Source organism: Pyrgilauda ruficollis, unplaced genomic scaffold, assembly GCF_017590135.1.
Source record: "Pyrgilauda ruficollis isolate IOZ18807 unplaced genomic scaffold, ASM1759013v1 scaffold208, whole genome shotgun sequence".
Classification (NCBI taxonomy): Eukaryota; Metazoa; Chordata; class Aves; order Passeriformes; family Passeridae; genus Pyrgilauda; species Pyrgilauda ruficollis.
Genome location: NW_024520096.1, coordinates 499,102 through 523,467, shown reverse-complemented (window position 1 = coordinate 523,467; position 24,366 = coordinate 499,102). Strand labels below are relative to the sequence as shown.

Sequence of the window (24,366 nt, the reverse complement as noted above, 5' to 3'; positions counted from 1 at the left end):
GCCCCAAACCCCGGTGACTGCCTCAGCCCAGCATGGAGGAGTTGAGCTCTGCGCAAGCTGCCCTGGCCTTCTGCAGCCCATGACACCCGGCCTGCCTGGGGCTTGCCCACCATCCCTTTCCCTGCCTCTTCTGCCCTTCTTGGTACAATAAAGTTTTCCTGCATCTGACTCCTGTCTGTTTGCCTTGTTTTCCCAAGTCATGAAGACCCTTGGGGATGGGGAATTCTGGGAGTGGGAGGGGAAATGATGTTGCTGGAAAATGGAAAATGGAAGGGGAAATCCGTGGTAAAATGGAATTAGGAATGTTACTTTGGATGTTAAAGTGGAGAAGGAAATCACATCTGAGGGGAAGTGGATGGATATAAAGGAGAGAAGTGGGAATGTTTCATACAAGGAGAATAAGAAGGACAAGAAGAAGCAGAAGGAGAAGAAGAAGGACAAGGACAACGACAAGGACAAGGACAAGGACAAGGACAAGGAGCTGCAAGGACTCTGCCTGAAGACAGCAGATCGTTGCTCACAGGCCATGATACCAAGGGACTTTTCAGATCTGCAAATCTGCTGGTATTGTGTAGGAATGTCCCCAGATGTGGGAGCCATCCAAGGGCAAAGGGTGTCAGAGCTCCAGCCCCTCTGTATCAACCTTGGCTGCGATAAAGGACGAGGGACTGAAATAAGAGAGAAACTTGCCCATCACTATGCCTGATATGTTAAATTTCCCTTAAATCAGGTCCTTCTCTCTTGTTCTCTCTTTCTCTTTCTCTTTCTCTTTCTCCCTTTTTTTTTCTACATCTGTCGCCTTGTATCCCATGTTCTGTTTCCTCTTGTCCTTGTCCTACTCCTCCTTCCCCTTCTCCTTCTCCTTCTCCTTCTCCTTCTCTGCGGGCCCTGCTAGAGCCACCACCAACTGCCCCAAACCCCGGTGACTGCCTCAGCCCAGCATGGAGAAGCTGAGCTCTGCACAAGCTGCCCTGGCCTTCTGCAGCCCATGACACCCGGCCTGCCTGGGGCTTGCCCACCATCCCTTTCCCTGCCTCTTCTGCCCTTCTTGGTACAATAAAGTTTTCCTGCATCTGACTCCTGTCTGTTTGCCTTGTTTTCCCAAGTCATGAAGACCCTTGGGGATGGGGAATTCTGGGAGTGGGAGGGGAAATGATGTTGCTGGAAAATGGAAAATGGAAGGGGAAATCCGTGGTAAAATGGAATTAGGAATGTTACTTTGGATGTTAAAGTGGAGAAGGAAATCACATCTGAGGGGAAGTGGATGGATATAAAGGAGAGAAGTGGGAATGTTTCATACAAGGAGAATAAGAAGGACAAGAAGAAGCAGAAGGAGAAGAAGAAGAACAAGGACAAGGACAAGGACAAGGACAAGGACAAGGACAAGGACAAGGAGCTGCAAGGACTCTGCCTGAAGACAGCAGATCGTTGCTCGCAGGCCATGATACCAAGGGACTTTTCAGATCTGCAAATCTGCTGGTATTGTGTAGGAATGTCCCCAGATGTGGGAGCCATCCAAGGGCAAAGGGTGTCAGAGCTCCAGCCCCTCTGTATCAACCTTGGCTGCGATAAAGGACGAGGGACTGAAATAAGAGAGAAACTTGCCCATCACTATGCCTGATATGTTAAATTTCCCTTAAATCAGGTCCTTCTCTCTTGTTCTCTCTTTCTCTTTCTCTTTCTCTTTCTCCCTTTTTTTTTCTACATCTGTCGCCTTGTATCCCATGTTCTGTTTCCTCTTGTCCTTGTCCTACTCCTCCTTCCCCTTCTCCTTCTCCTTCTCCTTCTCCTTCTCCTTCTCCTTCTCTTTCCTATAAGTCAAACCCTTCTCACAGTCGTTTCTCTACCAATTCCCTTCCCTCTTGATTTAATTTTCTTCTCCACATTGCTCTCCACTGTCTTCTTCCCATTTATCCTTCACCATCTGCTTCCACTTCTGTTTTCCATTGCTCCGAACATCACCCAACACAATTTCCCCTCCCACTCATGCAATATCCTCATCCCCAGGAATTTCCTAGTTTGGGCAAAGGAAGCAAGGAAACAGGAATTAGATGCAGGAAAACTTTATTGTACCAAGAAGGGCAGGAAAGGCAGAGAGAGGGACGGTGGGCAGGCAACAGGCAGGCCGAGTGTCATGGGTTGCAGGAGGCCAGGGCAGCTTGTGCAGAGCTCAGCTTCTCCATGCTGGGCTGAGGCAGCCACCGGGGTTTGGGGCAGTTGGTGATGGCTCTAGCAGGATCCGCAGGTATTCCAGAGCTTCTTGCTGTAGCGGGGCAGGGCGCAAGGGCTGCAGGTGGGAGCAGCATAGGCTCTGCCAAAGGTGCAGAGGCCCCCCGAGGCCTGGGTGGCACCGGCACCGTAGAGGCCGCCCAGCCCCAGGGAGCCACCAAAGGCCGGTGCTCCGGAGGAGCCCACCACGGCCTGCTGGGGGAAGGAGAGCAGGGAGCCGTGAGCAGAAGTGCTCGCACACTTACCCTTGTTCCCGAGGAGGAGAAGGTGGCCAGGGCAGTGCTTGGTCCAGTCTGGTCCAGGCAGGGCTTTTATAGCAGCCCCGGCATTGCTCAGCTCCAGTTGGGCCAATCTGCAGAGGGGACACTCCCTGCTGCTGACACCAGGACTGTGCGGCCCCTGCCCCTCCCTGAGTCAGCATCCCCCAGATGCCAGCCCAGCACATCCCGCTGCCCAAGCGATCTTGTCCTTCCTGCCACGTGAGAGACTTGATAGCCAGGATGTCACCAAGGAATGGGCTCCAGATCGGCCCAGGTGGAGCTGAGCAATGCTACAGCTGCTATAAAAACCCTGCCTGGGCCAGACTGGACCAAGCACTGCCCTGGCCACCTTCTCCTCCTCGGGAACAAGGGTAAGTGTGTGAGCGCTTCTGCTCTCAGCTCCCTGCTCCAGCCCTGGCCCCTGTGGCTTGAATGCTGCCCTGGGCTGCTCTCCTGCCATGGCTGCCCTCTCTTGCAGAGCACCCTCGGATCCCACACCAAGATGTCCTGCTACGACCTGTGCCCCCCGAAAACCAGCGCGGACCTGTGCCCCCCCAGAACCAGCGTGGCTGTGCCCCAGCCCATCGCTGAGAGCTGCAACGAGCTGTGCGCCCGCCAGTGCCCCGACTCCTCTGCCTTCATCCAGCCACCACCCGTGGTGGTCACCTTCCCCGGCCCCATCCTCAGCTCCTTCCCCCAGCAGGCCGTGGTGGGCTCCTCCGGAGCACCGGCCTTTGGTGGCTCCCTGGGGCTGGGCGGCCTCTACGGTGCCGGTGCCACCCAGGCCTCGGGGGGCCTCTGCACCTTTGGCAGAGCCTACGCTGCTCCCGCCTGCAGCCCTTGCGCCCTGCCCCGCTACAGCAAGAAGCTCTGGGACACCTGCGGGCCCTGCTAGACTCATCTCAGACCCTTTTTCCTCTGTCAGCCATGGAGGGATCTCGGTGTTGTTCGTCTGAATTGTTGCTGCCATTACTTTTTCCTTTCAAACTTTTCTTTTCCTATGTTTAGTATTTTGCTTTGTCTCTAGTTTGAAGATATATTCCCTAATGTCTTCTTTTGTGAATGTGTTATTTATAACAATTTCATTTTTTCTTTTCTTGTCTTTGATCTTCATTGTTTATGTCCTTTATATCAACCACTTGTCATATTTGCATTTATTTAGCTCTGCTTTTTGACAACTGCATGGCTTAAAAATTTTAGCTGTATTTTTTTGGTTCTGTTTGTACCTCTTGTTTTCCCATGTTTTCCTTTGTCCTCTCTATGATTTATTCAAGTTGTTCCTGCAATAAATCTCTTATGCATTGAATTTTTGTGTTTTCATCTTTTTTTATTTTAAATTATGCTGAGTACTCACTTGAGGTCTTAGCTGCTCATAACAGAGCTATTCAACCTGACCATTTCTGGTTGCTTAAATCACTGGAGAGCCACTGGAGAGGGCCTGGGAGTGCCAGAGCTACTCTGAGAGGCGCAGCCTGCCCTGGATGACAAAAAAGGGAAAGTAAGAGCAGGGCTGGGCCTGGCCTGGCCAAACCCAGCGGCTACGAACGATCTGATCAGGGCTGAGGTGCCTGGCAGCTCCTCCCTGCTTTGGGTGCTGTTACTCAGCCCTGGGACATGCAAGGGCTACAAAACAACAAACAGGGAGCAGAGAGCATTGCTCAGTGCTTCCGAAGTGCTCTCACAGCCCTTGTTCCTCAGAGGCTCAAGTAAATCTGCACATAGAGGGGTTTTTTTCCTCACAGGAACCTCTCCAAATAAATTTTGTAGTCCAGAGAGCGCTGAAATTGCAGTGTTTTTAATACAAAGTGGAGAGAGGCAATCAAGGAATCATGGACTGTTTTGTGTGGGAAAGGATCTTAAAATCATCTCGTTCCACACCCTGTCCACCCTGGGCAGGGGCATCTTCCACCACCGTAGGTTTCTGCAAGCCCTGTCCAACCCTTTCTTGGACACTGCCAGGGATGGGGCAGCCATGGAATATCCTGTGCCAGGGCCTCCCCAAGCTCACAGGGAAGAATTTATCCCCAAAATCCCATCTAAACCCCCTCGCTGTCAGTCTGAACCCATTCCCCCTTGTCCTGTCACCCCATCCCTTGGGAAAGGCCTCTCCCCATGTTTCTTTTAGCCCCTTCAGGTCCTGCAAGGCCACAGTGAGGTCACTTCAGAGCTTCTTCTTCTCCAAACAGAATAATCCCAGTTCTCTCAGCCTTTCCTCCCAGCAGAGCTGCTCCATCCCTGGAGCCTCCTCTGGGCATTCTCCAGCAGCTCCAGGTCCTCCCTGGGCTGGGATCCACGGCTGGGGCAGCTCTGCAGGTGAGGTCTCACCTGAGCAGGGCAGAATCCCCCCTCCCCTGCGGCCCACAAGGGTTTTGATGCATCCCATCAAAAGGGGTTGGATTTGAAGGGAGTTTGTGCCAGGGATGAGGCACAACTTGCTCTGACTGTCAGGTTTTTGTAAAATATAAATCAAGGCAAGGAAATCCACCCCAGGCTGGGAGATGTGGGAACCACTCAAACCCTTTCTGTCCTTGGAGAATCATTTTTTTTCCTTCCCCTGCAGCAAATACAGGGAAATTTGTTGGGGCAACAAACAAAACACAAACCTAAACCCAAATCCTTTTTCACTTGCAAAGAAAATGAAAATATTGGCATAAACCTGGACCACAATAACCAATCTTCAGCATAGGAATTCAGAGCAGATCTCTTGGGGGATGTCTCAGGAATGACAAGAAGGGTCTGTAAAATGCACTGGATACAGGTGAAAACCTAAAAGTTGTGCCCTGAAAAATCACAGGAAAAGGGTAAATAATCACAAATATTTATTTTTTTATGGAAAATACAGCTTGAAATAAGGCTAATACAACAAAGGTGGAATCTTAAACTCATAGTGGATTCAACCACAGATATGGACAGGATTTTTTTTTTAAAGAAGGAAAAGAAGAGCTGCATTAGTTATTAACCCTTGACTTCCAATGGCACAAATAATGATTTAATTAAAGTAATGGCAGGCAACACCTTGTTTCCTGCACATTAAAGCAGCTGGGATTGTGTAAGAGTGAAATGTCTAAATCATTAATGTCATACAACACCGAACATTAGCTGGGTTGAACAGCAGATAATGAATGTTTGTGAAATCATTACAAAGTATTTTTCTCAAGAAGGGCCAGAACACTCTTGATAAGAGATTGCACCCATGACATTAAAGAAACACCTTGATCTGCCTCTTTGGTTTTTTCCTCAAAATTGGAATCACAGGACTTGATATGGGAACATTCAGCACCACCAACCCTTTTAAAACTGAATTTCATTTTCCACTAAAACATTTTTAGTTAAACAGAGTGATTTTTATGTGGAATTGATCCCAAACCTTCCTCGCAATGGAAGATTATTGGGGAATTGCTGAGTATTCAGGATGATCTCAGCAGGTATTCATGACCCTGTAAATCCATCTCAGACCAACAAGTCTCTTTAATTAGGGCTGGAAACACATTTATTCCTGTGTAGTTCTGGAATAAGCTGGTTTCTGCTTCTAATTAATTTATCAGATAATTTTAAAGGCTGTTAAGGAAAAATGTCCATGTCAGCCAAAGATGAGTCTTACAAAATCTTGGAGCAGACAAGCTCATGACAAGGTTGTAAAGGAAGAAGCAACATGTGGAGTCAGCTTAATGAACATGGTAATTCCAGTGAGGTCACTCTAATCATGCCAGGAGTTGCCAGCACCAATTAAGACCCAAGATTAAAGAAATCAAGATGGTGAAACTCCGACATCACATGATAGGAGAATGTGAATGAAATCAGAACTGATACAAACTCCAAACTTTTGTGACTCAAAGCTGGTAAACAATTTATTTCAGGCAGAACCCCCAGTCCAAGCAAGATTCCAAGCCCTCAGGAATGTTGGGATCCTCTATATAAGCTCCAGTGCCTGGGTCCATCCAGACACTTCTCACAGCTCATTCGCCTTGTGGAGATTAGTGAGTACGAATTTTTAATTTATTTATTTAATCAAAGCCTGTACCAGAGCAGTTGTAGAAGATTCCTTTAGGAATGCTGAAATTTAGAACAGCTTTATTCTAAATGTTCTAGAACATTGTTTCTGTCTGGAATTACTCTTAATGAAACCAGTGGCAAATGTGGGATTTGGGGGTCCCCAAACCTTTGGGAGTCCCCAAATCTTTGGGAGTCCCCAGATCTTCCTAATTACCCAACTTGAGGGAAGTTCATGGGAGATGGGACTGGGGTTCTTATATTGCTCTTCAGGGTAGGCATTTCCAAAAGCTGAACAACACAACCATGTGGGGCCAGAACAAAGATCAGTCTCTGGGGAAGGATTTACATAGGCAGGAATTTTTTGATCAAGGTGCTCAGTGGGTGTTCACCATGACAATCAAGGCTGAACATAAACCACAACACAGTGATTTCACTCATGTTGAAAATCTCTCTCATCAACTTCTGAGTTTTTATAGTTTTTACGTTTCTATGTGTTGCAAACCAACACTGAGCCCTGCAAGATGTCCTGCTATGACCCCTTGGCTGGGACAGAAGGATCCAGGCTGGGCACAGGGACTTGGTCAGGGATTGTGAGGTCTGGGGGTGTGGGGGTCAGGGCACCGAGGGGACTGCAGGACACAGGGCCAGCGCTGGGCAGGGTGGGCAAGGCTGTTCGGCTTTTGTTGCCATTGGCCACTCAAAGTCTTCATCAGGTCTGGGAGAACAAGCCACTGCTGAACTGAGATCCCCATGTCTGTTCTAACCCCTCTTTTTCTGAATTCTCTTTCAGCCTCATCTCTCTCAAGCCAAGATGTCCTGCTACGACCTGTGCCCCCCAAGAACCAGCGTGGCTGTGCCCCAGCCCATCGCTGAGAGCTGCAACGAGCTGTGCGCCCGCCAGTGCCCCGACTCCTCTGCCTTCATCCAGCCACCACCCGTGGTGGTCACCTTCCCCGGCCCCATCCTCAGCTCCTTCCCCCAGCAGGCCGTGGTGGGCTCCTCCGGAGCACCGGCCTTTGGTGGCTCCCTGGGGCTGGGCGGCCTCTACGGTGCCGGTGCCACCCAGGCCTCGGGGGGCCTCTGCACCTTTGGCAGAGCCTACGCTGCTCCCGCCTGCAGCCCTTGCGCCCTGCCCCGCTACAGCAAGAAGCTCTGGGACACCTGCGGGCCCTGCTAGAGCCACCAGCAACAGCCGCAAACCCCGGTGACTGCCTCAGCCGGGCATGGAGGAGTTGAGTGCTGCACAAGCTGTCCTGGCCTCCTGCAGCCCGTGACACCCGGCCTGCCTGGGGCTTGCCCACCATCCCTTTCCCTGCCTCTCCTGCCTTTCTTGGTACAATAAAATTTTCCTGCATCCGACTCCTGTCTCTTTGCCTCCTTTTCCCAAATGACACAGACCCAAGGGCTTTGGCCAAATGAGGAACTCCAGCCATCTCCTCCCAGCACAAGAGGGAATATCCCCCCAGAGGAAAACAAGGACAAATGAAAATCAGAGAGACTCTTGTGCAATACCAGCATGGGTTTAATGTTAGAGAGAAAAGCAACAGCCGAGGGCAGGGAATTCAGGTGATCCCAGGGGCAGCAGGGAATGCAGGACTCGTACGCTGGGAGCAGGGACACGCTCAGGACCAGGATAAGCCAGGGATGGAGGGGTCTGGGCACAGAGTGGGGATGGAGGGCTCAGGGAAACCTGAGGGGATGGAGGGCTCAGGGCAGAGAGAGGGGAGGGAGGGCTCAGGGCACACCCAGGGCTGCTGGGCACACTCAGCTGCCACTGCCAGCAGCTCCTGCCCGGTGTCCCCATGGCCGGGGCTGGCCTCCAGGGCCGGCACTGCCTCTGGGGGCTGGCACTGCCAGAGGGGCTTTAGAAAACCCCACAGCTTCCCCGGCGGGACCTGCCCCATCTCTGGGAGCCAGGCAGCGAATAGCCCAGGCCCTGCGAGGAGAAGCCGGAGCTGTAGGACCTCCCGCAATTGCCAAAGGAGCCCCCATGACCCCCGAGGGAGCCCCCATAGCCCCCAAAGGAGCCCCCATAGCCCCTGAGAGAGCCCCCATAGCCCCCGAGGGAGCCTCCATGGCCCCCAAAGGAGCCCCCATAGCCACCCAGGGAGCCCCCATAGCCCCCACAGCTTCCCAGGCCAAAGGAGCCCCCATAGCCCAGGGAGCCCCCATATCCAAGGGAGCCTCCATGGCCTGAGAAACCCCCATAACCCCGGGAACCCCCATATCCAAGGGAGCCCCCATAGCCAGAGGAGCCCCTATAGCCCAAGGAACCCCCATAACCTCCAGACCCAAAGGAGCCCCCGTAGCCAGAGGAGCCCCCCAAGGCCAGGGAGCCCCCGTAACCCCCAGATCCTCCCAGTCCAAAGGAGCCCCCATAGCCCTGGGAGCTGCGGGAACTGAAGGAACGCTCCAGCCAGGCTGGGCCCGACGATCCCACAATGCTCTCCTGAGGGAAGGTGCTGAGCACGGGGCCCGGGATGGTCACCACCACTGGTGGGGGCAGGATCAGGGCTCTGGAGTCGGGGCACTGCTGCACACACGGCTCGTTGGCGCTCTCGGCAATGGGCTGGGGGCAGCTCACGCCGCAGGACTCGCTGGAGCAGGACATCTTTCTGTGCTGGGAGGCTGCAACGCACAGCAGGAGAAAGGTTTCAGATCCAGAAATTTTCACCTGACTCTGCCTGTGCTTTGCCATGGAAAATGTGAGAGCCCAGAGTTTGTTGCTTTCCTAATCTGACCCTTATCTGACTACAAAAATCACATTCTAGGTTCTGGTTGCTGTCATAAGGTCCCCGAGAAGTCGCACACAGATGAAAACATCTGGTGTCATCTCTGGTGATGCTTCTTACACTGTGACAAAAATCTGGTTTTATCTCTTTTTAAATTTAGTAAGCCCAGGTGAAATCTGGCAATGTATCTATAGGAAGTTAAGAAGTGTTAGATACGAAGCAGCAATTTTTGTAGTTTTATATCCTTTCCCAAGTAGCCCTCAGCTTCCAAACCAGAACATTTACCCTTATATTCCCACAAGTTGGGAATGATCACTCAGATATTTTTAAATTTTACAGTCATGCATTGTACCTAAAATGGTTATTCCAAGTGGCGTGGTGAAAATTCACATTTTATTCTACAACTGCCTTCTGAGACCCACGGTTTTTAAATCTGCCAATGCATAACATCAAAGAATCGGATGGAGAAAAAGAAGGATAGAGAAGGATAGAGGAGTTCAAATCGGACTTACCCTGTTCACCAAGGTGAATAACTCAGGAGATGTGGATGGAGAGGCTCGGAGTGGTAGCAGCTTTTATACATTTCCCAAAGTGCTTACAAGGACAAAACGCCCTCCGTGCCTCCGGTCCCACACAAAACAACCCTCACATGGAGCGATTTAATTCTGCTGGCTTTGCACTGCCACTCCCCACACGCAAAAACAGGCGTGAGGCCATGTCAAGACAAACTTTAGGGCATCGAGCTGGTGAATGATGGGGTAATAATCCCCATCACAAGCGCTGTCTTTGGATTCGATGAGTTCAGATTAATTAACTTTGTCTTTTAAAATTTAAGTGAGTCCCTTGAAAATCTATGAGAGACACACAAAGAGAGGGAGATGGGTATCAAAAATGAAGAAAATATCAATTATCTCCAAATGCTTTAGAAATGTGAGGAGTTTTAAGATCTGTGTTTGCAGCTCAAATACCATTAATTACTCAACAATTCCAGGTTGGACTCCATTGCTGCATTCCCTACTGGCTTTGGAATGTCACGGAGGCAGTGACACTTGGGGGATGTTCCAGATCATTCCAGGACCATGAGGGGCTTTGTGAACACCCACAGGAAATTCATATTTGGTGTGTTAGACACGAACACAGAAATGTCAGCACCCAAAACTGGGGCAGGAGTGTCAGCTCAGAGACGCGTGAGCTGAGGGCTCTGCGTCATGAGGCACAATTTCATGGATAAAATATTTACAGGTGAGACTCCAAGAATCAAGATTTTAGAACATCAGTTTGAGACCCCTTTTGTGCAGAATATTGATAGTTAAGTTAGTTAATTATCTGCAAATTCAGATAATTTGCAATCAAGCTTTTCTTTCTCCCCTAAAATTTAAGATATTTCAGCAAAATGCTGCCTCATAAATTAAGAAGAACCTGCACTCAATATGGCAGGTGATGTACTTGTCATAGTCATCCCAAACACGTTAATAGTTAATAAAATAAAGAATTTGAGCTCATGAATGAAAATTAAATCATTGCCAGCACTGAAATTATTAATCAGAGGCTGATTAAGGAATCAAGAGGAGTGACATTGATTGATATTTTTAAATGATGCTGTTTCATAACAAGGGAGCTCCTAACTCAGAATAAATCCTCATAACTCCTAACCTCCATTTAATAGGATAATAGAAATTGCAAGCACTCACTATTAATGAGTATTTATTATAATAAGTGAGGCCGCTTAAAGTCATTATCCTTCAGTACCTCTCATTATTATCAGCAAATCCTGATGACACTTCACAAGCAGAGCTATTTTACAATTTAGAGGTAATTTATTGCATCTCTTTTGCAATGTCATAAAATTAGAAAACAATTGCAAGAGGAAAGAAAAGAAATAACTACAGGATGTCCCAGACTCACCCTAATAAAAAATATTTTTATTTTATTACTACTTTATTAAATTCTCACTTTTTTCTTTAGTGGACGGGGGCTCCTTTGGGTCTGGAGGTTATGGGGGTTCCTTGGGCTATAGAGGCTCCTCTGGCTATGGGGGCTCCTTTGGGTCTGGAGGTTATGGGGGTTCCCGGGGAAATTGGGGCTCCTTTGGGTGGGGACGTTATGGAGGTTCCCAGAGCTATGGGGGCTCCTTTGGGTCGGGGGGCTCCCATGGTTATAGGAGCTCCTGTGGCTTGGGAGGTTATGGGGGCTATGGGGGCTCCCAGGGCTATGGGGGTTTCTCAGGCCATGGGGGCTCCCTTGGATATGGGGGCTCCCGGGGTCGTGGGGGTTTCTCAGGCCATGGGGGCTCCCTGGGGGGCTATGGGGGCTCCCGAGGCTATGGGGGCTCCCGGGGCTATGGGAGCTCCCTTGGGCTGGGAAGCTGTGGGGGCTATGGGGGTTCCCAGAGCTATGGGAACTCCCAGGGCTATGGCAGTTCCCTGGGTTATGGAGGTGACACTGGCTATGGAAGCTCCCTCGGGGGCTATGGGGGCTCCTTTGGGGGCTATGGTGGCTCCCTCGGGGGCTATGGGGGCTCCTTTGGCAATTGCGGGAGGTCCTACAGCTCCGGCTTCTCCTCGCAGGGCCTGGGCTATTCGCTGCCTGGCTCCCAGAGATGGGGCAGGTCCCGCCGGGGAAGCTGTGGGGTTTTCTAAAGCCCCCCTGGCAGTGCCAGCCCCCAGAGGCAGTGCCGGCCCTGGAGGCCAGCCCCGGCCATGGGGACACCGGGCAGGAGCTGCTGGCAGTGGCAGCTGAGTGTGCCCAGCAGCCCTGGGTGTGCCCTGAGCCCTCCCTCCCCTCTCTCTGCCCTGAGCCCTCCATCCCCTCAGGTTTCCCTGAGCCCTCCATCCCCACTCTGTGCCCAGACCCCTCCATCCCTGGCCTATCCTGGTCCTGAGCGTGTCCCTGCTCCCAGCGTACGAGTCCTGCATTCCCTGCTGCCCCTGGGATCACCTGAATTCCCTGCCCTCGGCTGTTGCTTTTCTCTCTGACATTAAACCCGTGTTGGTGTTGCACAAGAGTCTCTCTGGTTTTCATTTGTCCTTTATTTTTTCCTCCGGGAGCAGAACTCCCCAGCGTGCTGAGGGCTCCTTATCACAGGATCTGCCCTGCTCCCCGTGTTTAAAATGTGGAATGGGAGTTTAATTGGGGTACTTAACACGATGTTGAGGAATGTTTGTTTAGCAATTTGCCCGTCATTAACTTCCCCGAGGTTCTGAGTAATTGTTCTTGCTCTGAGGATTCCTGATGACACCCGAAAGGCCCTTCAATCACCACATCGTTTAGCAAACAATTAAGACATAATTGCCGCGTTTCTAAGCTAGCAGGACGACAAGGGAAGGACGAGACCTAAGTTTTCATTTTGTTTGTTGGATTTTGAAAGTTCTGCCTAGGTTTGTTCAGCCTGAGGAAGAGAAGATCCTAGGTGACCTGATTTCGCCTTCCAGTGTCTGAACGAGCTGACAAGAAATACGGGGAGAAATTCTTTCCAAAGGCCTGGAGGGACAGGACAAGGGGGAATGGGTTCGAATTTATGGAGAGGAGGTTTAGAGGGAACACTGGGAATAAATTAAATAAAGTTCTGTCTGTAAAGCTGCTTTAGCTTTGCCACCTCTTTCCCCCCGTTTGTTGCTAGCCAGGAGTGATTATTTCCTATTGTTCTTCCAGAAATGAGAAAAAAGGGAAAATATTCCCCAAAAAAAAGGTATAAAAGGTATTACTCATTGTTTATATAACTCCTCAGTGATTAGCATGGTGTGGTAGAACTTAAATGCAAATCTGCTTGGTACTCACAATTTATGCACAGGCAAATTTCTGCCAGAGAAGGCTCCAAAGAGAAAGAGAAAAAAGGAACATTACAAAACACAAATTGTGATGCGCCATCTATTTAATGAGCAAGAAGTGGAATTAAAAAAAAAAAAATACAGCATAAGAAAGCAAAAGGGTTGAATACAAATTAAAATTCATCACCCATTTCCAGGCAGTGCTTTACAGCTGGACACCCAGCGACAATCGAGTGACATTTTTCACCTCCCTGATTCCACAGAAAGGCATCAATGGGAAAGGCCAAGCTCCTGCAGCCCCGGGAGCTCAGGGCAAAGCTGTGGGGGTCAGCAAGCGAGTGGGCACCGGCTCAGTCCTGCATCCGATCGCGCTTTCCATCTCCTGCTCATCCCGAGGCTCGCTCAGGGCCCGCAGCGGTTGGAGCGCCGGTAGGACCTCCCGTAGAGCCCCCCCAAACCGGAGTACCCCAAACTGCCGAGCCCCGAGGAGCTGCCCGAGTTGATGGGGACTCCCCCGGCGCTCAGAGCATCCCCGACGGCCGCGGACGCCGAGGATCCCACGGCGGTGTTCTGCGGGAAGGAGCTGAGGATGGGCCCGGGCAGGGTGACCACCACGGGAGAGGGCTGGATCACGTAGGTGGAGTCCTGGCACTGCCGGACACAGGGCTCGTTGCAGCTGTTGGCCAGAGGAGTGGGGCCGCAGGACGTGGGGGCACAGAGGTCGTAGCAGGACATGGCTGTGGGGTGTGAGTCTGGGACGCAGGGAGTTCTGGAATACAAGGAGAGAGGTGTAATTAGTCACGTAATTTGGCTGTTGTGGTGATGGAGAGCGAGAGGGCTGAGAGGAGAACGGAATGAAGGGTTGGTCGCGGGTTGAAAGGGGATTTCAGTGAAGCTCGGAGCTCTCCACACCACAAAGGGCAGCTCCACCTCCTCCTGAGCGGCTCTGAGAGCTCCTGTCCCACCACACTCCTCCTACAGCCCTGAAATAAGCGCGGAGGAGAGGGAGCAGGCAGTCAGGAAAGCAAAGAAAAACTGCGCCCCAAAGCAGAGGGAAAAATAAAAAAAAAAAAACTCCTCAGCAAGTAAGAATGAGGAGCAGAAATTTCACTGTGAGAAATTTTTCAGTGAGGGTGGTGAGGCCTTGGCACAGGTGACTCTGAGCAAGGCAGTTCAGGGAATCTCTGGAGACATTCAGACCCTCGTGCTCAGAAGTCTCCCTCTCCAGAGTCGTTCCAAACCTGCTTGGAGGCTTTCCTGTGTCACCTGTCTCGGGAGATCTCCAGAGGTCCCTTCCAACCCAGAACATTTTGTGATTCCATCCCGAGAGCCAAAAGCTCTGCACAGATTCCCCACATCCGCTCACAGCTGCTGAGCAACTCTCAGGCAGAGCTTGGGGCTTCTTGGAGGGGAAAGATTTGGGTGCCAAAAATGAAAAAATCCGGGTTCAGCGCAGGAAAGACCTCCACCCTTCACAGAATGTCCCTCCCTAGAGAAAAAAAGCTGCTTTGAGGTCTCCCCAGCTATTTTAAAGAGCGCAAACCTCGGGTTGCTACAGACAAACAGCAGAAAAATAAAACACAAAGACAGCAACAATCCAAAGAAAATGAGAAGCAGATCAAGACTTACCCTTTTCTCCAAGGAGAAGAAAGCAGGAATGGTTGTAGCTCCTCCGACCGGGCAGGTTTTATACCCTGGCCCAGAGAGCCCGAGGACCTGGGACACAAATTGTGCTTGTAGCTCATTAGCAGCCAATTGCTAGCGATTCCTCATATGCAAAATACCCCTGGCTGGGGATTTAGTTTTCCTCTCTGTTTGTGTTTCTTGCCTGGATTTATTTCCTCCCTGTAATGTATGCATTCCTCCGCAGTGGTTTCTTTTATCCTCAAATCTTACGAGCCCGGTTAATTCCTGATCAGAGGCTGATTCATCTGGGTTACTCAGGAAATTGTTTTGCATCCTAAGGAACCATGACACAGGTGAATGAAACCATCAGGAAAGGTGCAGTGACCTTCCCTGTGAAATCCCTTTCCATCTGCATGGAGGGCACAAGTTTTTGGCACACCTCGCTCTGAGAAGGGCAGAAATTCCTATTTCTGCATCACCAAATTCCTGTCAAACAGAGGGAGATACACAAAAATAAAGTAAATAAAATCGTTAGAAAGCATTTAGAGCTGATTAAACTCCCCCACTCTCAAAGGTACTGGGAAATGGATGGTTTGAGGGAACATATTTTATTTTCTTGACTCAGCAGAGAGCATGAAAGAGGATCAGCGTCTGATCTATTCCTTTATTATTAAACCACCACACTCCCAAGATGGAATCTGAGACACAATTTGGGGACTCAGTGTCCAAGTCCTTCATCTCAGGAGTCTCCAGGTTGGGTTTTCTCCCTACATCAAACCAGGACAGAAATTGAGGTCAGCTGGAGGATGCCTGGGAATTTGGGGCTGCTCAAAGCCTTGCCCAAGCTCATCTTTGGGGTCATCAAAGACGCCAAACCCTTTTACATCTGTCACTAAATTATTACTTTCCCCTGCTGGGCTTTGCACCATTATGCAAAATTGTTCCTCAAATTAATAGCAGTTATTTAGAGATGTTTGTAATGTTCCTGTTCCTTTTTTCCTTCTTTGAAAGCCAATTCTGGCTTTCACTTTGCACGTCTCAGAGATCACCTCAGCGTGCAGCAATTCCAGTTCCTTTTCAAAGGCAATTTCCAGATTAAAAAGTAATCGCAGACAATGCAGGAGCAGACTGGAGGGCAGGGCCGAGCATTCCAACCTCTCGTGGTGTTTAATCTCTGAGGCAGAGACAGGCAAATCAGCCCCGAACTGGGAGTATCTTCCCCAACATCTCCTGGGAAATAAACGCTGGTTGGAGACTTCTGAAGAGCAGAAGTCTTCAAAGTTCCCCAAACATTTCCCTGGACCACTCAGACATGCAAATTGGGGACGATCAGCAAATGGGCAGGGACGGACTCTTTGAACATGACCAGGGGTTCAAAGGGGTGGCCAAGATTCCTGATGGATTCCACAAACTTCCCCACCAGCTCAAATCCTTCCAATTTGTCCTTGAAATACAAATCAGAATCTGCATCCACTCAATTCAGCCGTGAATCGCTGGATGTCCCCAGTTTGGGATGACACAAAATGATGACACGATGGATGGAAACTCTCCTCTCCCTCTAGATTGACCAGACCTTCCCAAAGTTCTCACTGCACGCACAGAAATGTTAAAATTTGGTTGTCCTGAGAAGCTGTGGCTGCCCCATCCCTGGAAGTGTCCAAGGCCCGGTTGGAAAAGGCTTGGAGCACCCTGGGATAGTGGAAGGTGTCCCTGCCCATGGTTTAGATGATTTTTAAGGCTCCTTCCTGCCCAAACCATTCCATGATTCCCTAACTTTCTTTTTTAACAATAATTGTCTATTGACTGTAAGAGCAGCTTGTGATTTGAAAGCAAACTCATCCAAAGCTACAGAGAAGATAAAAAGAGCCTAAATTCCACTTCTGAAGGTGATCCTAAGTCCAGCTTGTCTGGCTGGCTCCATCTTCTCCTCCCAGGAGCCAAAAGCTTTGGGATGTTGCTCATGGGAAGATTACAAGGAGCAGCGATCTGAAATCTCCTGGGCCCTTATCACGGCTGGAATTGCGCACTCAGAACTCCAATTAAAACCCGCTGCCACACCAGGGGCTGGTCCCAGGTGTGTGCCCAAAATGCCACAAGTCCTAAACAAATGGGATTTTGACTCATCCCCACTTTGGGAGGTGGAGCTGGCGCGATGGAGTCGGGAATATTTAATGGATGCAAAGCAGGGAGATGAAAGCAGCCTCGCGGGTCATGGGTTTCATCCGCGGCCAGGATAAACCATAATGAACATAAACAGTCAACAAACCAATTTCCCTGCTGGGAACACGGCCAAATGCAAAGCAAACCCACAGCTCCCGCGGGGACTGGGTAATAAAAGGTGCAGGAATGTCTGGGATCCTCCAGGCAGCCCCAGAAAGCCGTAAAAGCTCTCCAGAGCCTTCCTGCCTTTTCCCTTCTCCCGTAAATCCAGGAGATGCTGCAGCTCTGGCCTCAGCTTTGCAGAATTTGGTGCTGAAAGGGATTTTTGCTGACAACAAATATTTCTGGAAAAAAAATGTTGGTATTTTTTATTTCTGTGGGACCAAGTTGTTGCAGGTGTTCAGGAGAAATCCTTCCCTGTGAAAAATATTCTAACACAATATTCCCACTCGTTTTCTGCAGCAGTGAATAAATCACTTTCTAACTGGCTGCAAACCCACCCAGACTTCCCTTTTTTCCTCTGAATTGTGCTTTACTGGTTGCTACATCAAGTTTTGACCCAAAAAGGCCATTTGGGACAGGAATGAGAGGGGGAAGTGGTGCTTGAGGATCATCTTTTATTTTATTTCAAAAAGTTTGACCCTCCTGATGCGATTTCTGAGTGCTTGGAGGAAACACCTCAACTTTGAGGGCAGTTTTTTTTTTTTTTTTTCAGTCTGGGAAAGGATTTGGTTCAATTAATGAGAAGGGAGTTGCAAGGGTAAGGAAATTAGTTTTGTCGTGAGAAATATCCACCTGAACCTGTCCAAGGCACCTTCTCATCAGTGCCTCAGTCATAACCCTTTGGAGCCATTGTACTTTTTGGAATTCATCACCTTTGATCAGGGAATAGCTTCAGTTGAGATGGCAAAAAATATTAAATTAAACATTTAATCCAGACCAAGCTCCTCCTGTAATAGAACATCAAACTGCCTGCTTTCCACTGTCTTCTGGTGTTTATTAAAAAAAAAACCTCCTCCTTAAAATTATTAATTCTTTCATTTACCTCCTTTAATTTCATTCCACTAATGACTGCAGTCGGCAGAACCTCATCAGCATCTTTAATTACAGTTCAGTCTCATTCTGGACAGACAAAGGCAGACAAAGACTCCAAGTGAGACTTTTCAGAGATATCAGTAATTTTACGGGCTGACAGGAGGTTGAGTCATCCGGAGCCTTCAGGGGAAGCTTTCCAAACCTTCTTCCTTCAGGGTGTCTAAACAGCACTTTCGTCCCAATCCAGGAGGAACAAAGCAGAGCCTGATAAAGCTCAGCTCTGACTTAAAGCACCCTAAGAGAGGGTTGGAACTAAAAATTCTTTAAATTGTAGTCCTTTAATCTCTCTGTCCCAGACTTGCTTCCCAATCCAGCAAATTCCAAAGGGAGAAACACTCCCCATCCTTCTGTGCCTCCCCTCCCAGACTCACCAGGGGCTGAGCTCAGCTGCCAGGAGATGCTGCACCCAAGGAAAGGATGCCCCAATTGCTGCTTCTCTCCCTCCACACTTCCCTGAGGAACCTCAGCTGAGCTCCCTTCTTTTAAAAGGCTTTTCCCAAGTGTCACATCTTTAAAAATTCCCTGTTTAGGTCCCAGCAGGAGGCACCCATTGCAGGGTCCCTTTCTGCCTTTAATAAGGGGTAGCAGGCTCGGTTTTAAAAGTTTTCCACCACTGGAATCTGACTCATTCTCCTTTTAAATTATTTGTGTGGTGTTTTCTGGAAGTGAAGACTTCCAAAGGCACTGGAAAAGGGGTTGGGAGAGCAAAGAAGGCCAGGCAGACTCGGAAGGTGATGCAGCACAAATTTAATGGGTTGAGGAAGGGAAGGAAGCAACAAAAAAGTCAGGAATACATTTCCATGGTTCAGTAAGGACAGAACCCACTCAGACACACTCAGCAAGGGGAAATCTTCCTTCTTCACTGGTGAACGACCTGTGCTAATCCAGCCATGCACAACAACTGCCAACAATTAATATTTTGCCTGTTATCAAATACAAAAAAAAACCCCAAAACAAAACAAAAAAGCAGGACAAGACATTTGATGAGAAATATGAAGTAAAGCACAACAAAAGATAAGCAAAGGCCTGGTTTGGGGAGATGCCAAACTCCCACAGCTCCTTTAACTCCAGGCAGGGGGTATGTGGCATCCAAAAACCGTGGCCGTGAGCTCAGTCCTGCTCCAGGGACGTGTCGGGGTTCAGCATTCCTGGCCTTCTCCTCCCACCTTAGTAGAAGCCGCTGCGGGAGGTGTTGTAGCGCCGGTAGGGCCGGCTGTAGCCACTGCCCAACCCGGGGTAGCCAAAGCCCCCAAAGCCCCCAAAGCTCAAGGAGCTGCCCGAGTTGATGGGGACTCCCCCAGCGCTCAGAGCGCTCCCGACGGCCGCGGACGCCGAGGATCCCACGGTGGTGTTCTGGGGGAAGGAGCTGAGGATGGGCCCGGGCAGGGTGACCACCACGGGGGACGGCTGGATGACCACGGTGGAGTCCTGGCACTGCCGGACACAGGGCTCATTGCAGCTGTTGGCCAGCGGGGTGGGGCCACAGGACGTGGGGGCACAGAGGTCGTAGCAGGACATGGCTGTGGCCGGAGGGAATTCTGGAATACAGGAGCTGAGTTACACCCACATTTATCAGCAAGTTTCCAGGGATCCGTTCAGGATTGGGAATTTAGAAGGAAATCAGATTTTTAGTGCTGCTCGTGTTCTGGCCTTAGGTGAATTCTCTGCTTGGGCTGTGGTGGGATGCGGTCACGCGACTGAACAGGCCCGAGAATTCATTGCTGATATTAAAGTGCAGCTGCACAACCTTAAAACTGCCTTGGATCCCAAAACTGAATAAATAACTCCTTTAATAAATAACCCATTTAATAAATAACCCATTTAATAAATAACCCATAGCCATTTAGTTAATGTGGCTAATTAATGATTTTTATAACTCGCCACCAACACAAAACTCCCCTTCTGGTACAAAACCCCTTCATCCCTCTGAGGAGAAACTGCAGCAACACAAGTGAGAGAAAAGCTACAAAATCAAGGCAAAAGTTTGCTGGAAAAAGAGAATAAATAGGTTCAAACTCACCTTACTCACGAAGGCAAAGGAGGGAAGAGAAGTGGCTGGGAGAGCCTGGAGTTGCTCAGGTTTTTATACCGAGTTTTGAGTTGCCCAACGACTTGGGCCACTCTTTGTGCAAGAAGTGATTTATGGGCCACAACTGATTACAGGGTTTTTTGCCTCAGTATTTGTGTTTTTTACTGCTTCACTTCCTTATCTTGTGGTTTGTCTATCTGACCACAGGGTGCTTTCATCTTAAAATATTCCGGGCCAGGTTCATTCCTGGGAGCACTGCAAGGATTAATTCAGCGGGATTTATTCAGCCTTCAAACCCCTTTAGGATCTGCTTGGTGTCATTAAAAGAGATTAGGCCTCATTTGCATAATGCAGCGCCCTCCTCTGCAAGGTAAATCCTGGGGGAATTCGTGGAGAATTGCAGGTTTTGGAAGGCAAGCCATGAGTGTTTCCAGCTGCTTTCCACAGGATCCCTGAGGTTGGAGAAGGCCTCCAGGACCATCAAGTCCAAGGTGTTCCCAACCCCAGCCTGGTCATCAGCCCAAGGTCCGCTCATTCCTCGGACACCTCCGGGTGTGGAGAGATTCTCTGGGAAAGAAGAAGGAATTTTTCCATGGAAGAGGCTGCCCAGGGAGGTTTGGAGTCCCCATCCCTGGAGGTGGCCCAGGAATGAGGGGACATTGAGGGATCAATCACAGGTTGGGATTGGTGATCCTGGAGCTCTTTTCCAACCCCAAATCCATGAGCAGTTCCTGAATGCAGGGATTAATCCTGAGGTTCTCGCTCTGCTGGCACATCCACTCCCGAGACATGCAAACCACATTTAAATTAGGGCTGTCTCTCTGGGGATCCCCTGGGAACAGAAATTCATTTAGCTTGGGCAGAGCTTCCCGAGGACTTCAAAGTTTATCAGCAGCTTTATTGGAGTGCCACCATGCAAATGTCCCATCCTGGGCACATTTCAGATCCCTGACCTAGATCTGAATTCTTGTATTTTATTTAATAAGATGTTATGAAGATTTGGGGGTACAGGGCAGTAATTGGGCTGTGGAATTGATGCCATTGTTTCTATCTGCAGGAATTACAGCTGCTTTATTTTAAATCAAAATGGAAAAGTTCAAGGTTCGGCTCGAGCCATCTCATATTTCTGGAGGATTCTCAAAAAAAAATTCCTTGGCTGTATTTAGCTGCGTGTTCTTCACTATTTCTCCATACTTTAAGAAATTAGCAGCTATTTTAAAAAAATACTTCCTATTATTCCTAATATTTCTAGGAGTTAGTTGAGGAATTAACTTGCATAACATCATCCACAGTTTCTTTTCATATTTTTAAAAATTTTCTTCATTCTTTTTATTCCTCCTTCATCCCAGCTTTGCTTGGAAAACACAAAGCAAGTTTCAAATCCAGCTGTGAATTTAAAAACAGATCTGGCAACATTTCAAATCCGTTTGGAGACTTCCTTGTAAGCAATTACAATAAATATTGATCCAACTAAAGCCTTTATTTTATTGTACTCTCAGAATGACTTAATGACCTGATTTTGAGATGAAATAAAGTGAGCAAATTAAGAGTTCACAGATTTTTATCATCAAGGACAGACCTAAATATTCAGATTATAATTAAGACTTTTTGCATAATGTGAGAACATTCTCCTGAGACACCTGCGAGTGACTGAACGTCTGAAAAAAGAGATCTTTAATCAAAATGGAACTGGGAGGTTACTCACAGTCATCCCTGGGTAAAGTCTCTGGGCACAGAGGTGACCCCAAAATCCATGGAGAAGCAGAGGGAATTTCCCTGGCAAGACTGGCATCTGCAATTCGTTTTGAATTGTAATTAATTAGCTCTCTATGAAGAATTTGTTCCTCAAAGGCTTGGAGCCTCTGAGATGTTTTTTTGGGGTAGGCAGAGCCTGGGACCTCACCCCTCCTCGAAGAACCCCCCCTCAAGGCACAGGGAGATGTGAAATCCTCCATTTTCACACCCGACTGGAGCTCATTTCATTGTTAATTTTATTCAAATTCTGTCACCAACAACTTCAAAATCATTCAGGTTTGGGGTTTGCTTTGGCATTTTACTCTGGACTAATGAACTTCAACAATTTCAGTTACGAGTTCTGGTTTTGTCCAAAAATTAATGTCACTCACTCCTGGATGGATCTGCGGAGAATTCCTGCAGGGAGCCGGTGTAGTGTGGAATTCCCAGCTGGAATTCTGCTGGGAACAGCAGAAAACAACTCCAAAACTTAATTCACACTCGAGGGGAGAAATTATTTACTCACCTGAACGTCTGCAAAACAACACACCCAGAACTGGAGGGTTTTGTTTGTTTTTCAGACCTGTTTTTCGCGAGCTTTCAAATGCAGATTTTAATTACGTTTCAAATTGGATGAGTGCAATTAGCGCTGCCCTGGGTGCCAGCTCCACCTTCCTCACAGAACAATGTTTGGTGCCACCCAGGCTGGTGAATTTGGGATTCTGATCCATCCCCTGGGAGCTGGGATTTGCCAGGAATAATCGCGATAAACCCCATGCAAAAAGCGTTTCTTTTTCATGAGAAACCCGATTCCCCATTTATTTCCTTTGCTCATTCAGGAAGGAAAAGATCATGGCTGGCTCGTTTGGAGCTGGAGAGCCAGGATCAAACCCATTCCTGGAAAACTTTTCCATCCCGGGGAAATTAGGAAGGATTTGGTGCTCGAAATAAACTCGGGTGGAAATTCAGCCAGTCCTTTAACTCGAGATCACAGAACCATGCAATGGTTTGGGTTGGAAGGGACATTAAAGATCACCTGGACCGTGGGACACCTTCCACCACCCCAGGTTGCTCCAAGCCCGTCCAACCTGGCCTTGGACACTTCCAGGAATGGAGAATTGGTGGAATATCCAGAGCCAGGGCCTCCTCACCGTCACAGGGAGCAATTCCTTCCCAAAATCCCATCTAAACCCCCTTTCTGTCATTCCGGACCCATCCTCTCTTGTCCTGTCACTCCCTGCCCTTGCCCAAAGTCCCTCTTCAATCCAAACACCCACAATCCTGCATTTCTTTACCCAAACATGAATTTTAATATCATTTCCATGCCCGAGTCACCCCCTTTCCCACCCAAAATCCTGGGAAGTCGCCAGGATGTGCAGCAATTCTCACAACAAATTAAACACGAAGATGAATGTTGGAGAGTAATTCAAATTTTAGGGGTTAGAGGCTGTGCGGTGTCTGAACCTGTCTGACGTCAGGAGAAGCTGCACCCAGCTCTTCATCCCATTTATCACAGCTCGATTTGTCCCTGCTGGAAATTACTGCACAGAAAGGATGCAAAAAACCGGGATGGGGAGCACTCAGCAAAAGACAGGAATCAACTCCAAATGAAGAGGCTTTGTACAAAGACTGGGCTTGGACTTCAGAGGAATAAAGGACTTCAAAGTTGCCAACACTTCTTGCTAATGGCTCGAATATGCAAAGTTTTGGCTGCCCCAGGTTGTGCGGAGATCTGGGCCCCACATCCCCTAGGTAAGAACTTCAATCAAAGTCGGTGAGTCAGGAGAACTCAAAGGACTTCACCTAATTCGAGGTAAACACCTTCAAAAACTTTATTTTATTAAACCTTTCTATCATTTATACTTTAAAAAAAAAAATTAAGACAAATCTTCATCTCCTTAAAATCCTTTTACTCCTCCTATTTTCTCCACAAGAAGATTCTCTTCTTCTTTAGAGTCAGTTCTACAAAAAGGTTTTTCTACGAAAGGTTTTTCTATAAAAGGAGAGTCCTTCTTCTCCCTCTCCTCAAACTCTCCACAACCCAACAGCCCACAATCTTTTCCAATATGTTACAAAATCCATTCCTTCTAGTAGGGATCCCTCCCAAGAAAAATTCGCTTTCATCTGCAAAATTGAGATAACCCAAGAATGCTTCCTCCTCCTCATCCTCCCCTCCAGGCACAGAAACTGCTGCTCTTGGAGGGGAGATCCCGTTTTGGAAATGGCCTCATTAACAGCCTGGCAGGGATTCCAGCTCCCTAATTAACACCCGGAGTTCCTCCAAGAGGTTGGGAGCCCTTGGATGGAGAACCAGGACACACCAACCCCGGCTGGTGGAGTTTGGCACTCCCCACACTCAATTAATGCCTTTGGAGCTCCCGGGACAGGAGAGGCACCAAAGAGTTGACAAATTACTGCGTGAATTGAAATTTGTACTGTTGTGTTAGCTCTGGAGCCCTGGGTGTGATGGAACAAAGGGTTGAAATGAATGCCGGGTCCTGGAGATGAAAGAAGCTTTGAGGGAGGTTTTTCATCTCATGCCAGGCTGGGATATAAACCATGAGCAGTTTAACTCCTGGAGACAGCTCAACCTGCTGCAGACATTGTTTGTATAACTGGGTTATTGGAATGCCCCAAACCTTCCCAACAAGATAATTTCTTCCCTTTTTTTCCCTGCAAAATGGACTGTTTTAGTGCCTTCAGTTGCAAATCTAAATCAGATTCTGGAGGTGCTCTGAGTT

The 24,366-nt window shown here is 48.8% G+C and overlaps 5 protein-coding genes across 5 annotated transcripts; 2 read left to right on the top strand and 3 right to left on the bottom strand.

Moving 5' to 3' along the window:
- Nucleotides 1–2,229: 2,229 nt before the first annotated feature.
- Nucleotides 2,230–9,093, bottom strand: LOC121353537 (scale keratin-like). The gene is made up of 2 exons (XM_041467436.1): nucleotides 8,923–9,093; nucleotides 2,230–2,424 (listed from the first exon to the last, which is right to left on the bottom strand). Exons 1-2 carry the CDS (start codon nucleotides 9,091–9,093, stop codon nucleotides 2,230–2,232), a joined length of 366 nt encoding a protein of 121 aa, XP_041323370.1.
- On the top strand, nucleotides 2,986–3,391 carry LOC121353568 (scale keratin-like). The gene has a single exon (XM_041467486.1). It carries the CDS (start codon nucleotides 2,992–2,994, stop codon nucleotides 3,382–3,384), a length of 393 nt encoding a protein of 130 aa, XP_041323420.1. The 5' UTR covers nucleotides 2,986–2,991; the 3' UTR covers nucleotides 3,385–3,391.
- LOC121353501 (scale keratin-like) lies at nucleotides 7,294–7,659 on the top strand. Its single transcript, XM_041467394.1, has one exon. It carries the CDS (start codon nucleotides 7,294–7,296, stop codon nucleotides 7,657–7,659), a length of 366 nt encoding a protein of 121 aa, XP_041323328.1.
- Nucleotides 9,094–13,383: 4,290 nt separating the features above from the next.
- On the bottom strand, nucleotides 13,384–13,725 carry LOC121353569 (feather beta keratin-like). The gene has a single exon (XM_041467487.1). The coding sequence runs from the start codon at nucleotides 13,714–13,716 to the stop codon at nucleotides 13,384–13,386; it is 333 nt and encodes a 110-aa protein (XP_041323421.1). The 5' UTR covers nucleotides 13,717–13,725.
- Nucleotides 13,726–19,029: 5,304 nt separating this feature from the next.
- Nucleotides 19,030–19,380, bottom strand: LOC121353508 (feather keratin 4-like). Its single transcript, XM_041467403.1, has one exon. It carries the CDS (start codon nucleotides 19,378–19,380, stop codon nucleotides 19,030–19,032), a length of 351 nt encoding a protein of 116 aa, XP_041323337.1.
- Nucleotides 19,381–24,366: the final 4,986 nt, after the last annotated feature.

Coding starts and splice junctions, on each gene's coding strand:
- LOC121353568 (XM_041467486.1), top strand. CDS start 2,992: ATGTCCTGCTACGACCTGTGCCCCCCGAAAACCAGCGCGGACCTGTGC.
- LOC121353501 (XM_041467394.1), top strand. CDS start 7,294: ATGTCCTGCTACGACCTGTGCCCCCCAAGAACCAGCGTGGCTGTGCCC.
- LOC121353537 (XM_041467436.1), bottom strand. CDS start 9,093: ATGTCCTGCTCCAGCGAGTCCTGCGGCGTGAGCTGCCCCCAGCCCATT. Junction 2,425..8,922: donor CCTTCCCTCAGGAGAGCATT/GTGGGATCGTCG, acceptor TCCTTCCCCCAG/CAGGCCGTGGTGGGCTCCTC.
- LOC121353569 (XM_041467487.1), bottom strand. CDS start 13,716: ATGTCCTGCTACGACCTCTGTGCCCCCACGTCCTGCGGCCCCACTCCT.
- LOC121353508 (XM_041467403.1), bottom strand. CDS start 19,380: ATGTCCTGCTACGACCTCTGTGCCCCCACGTCCTGTGGCCCCACCCCG.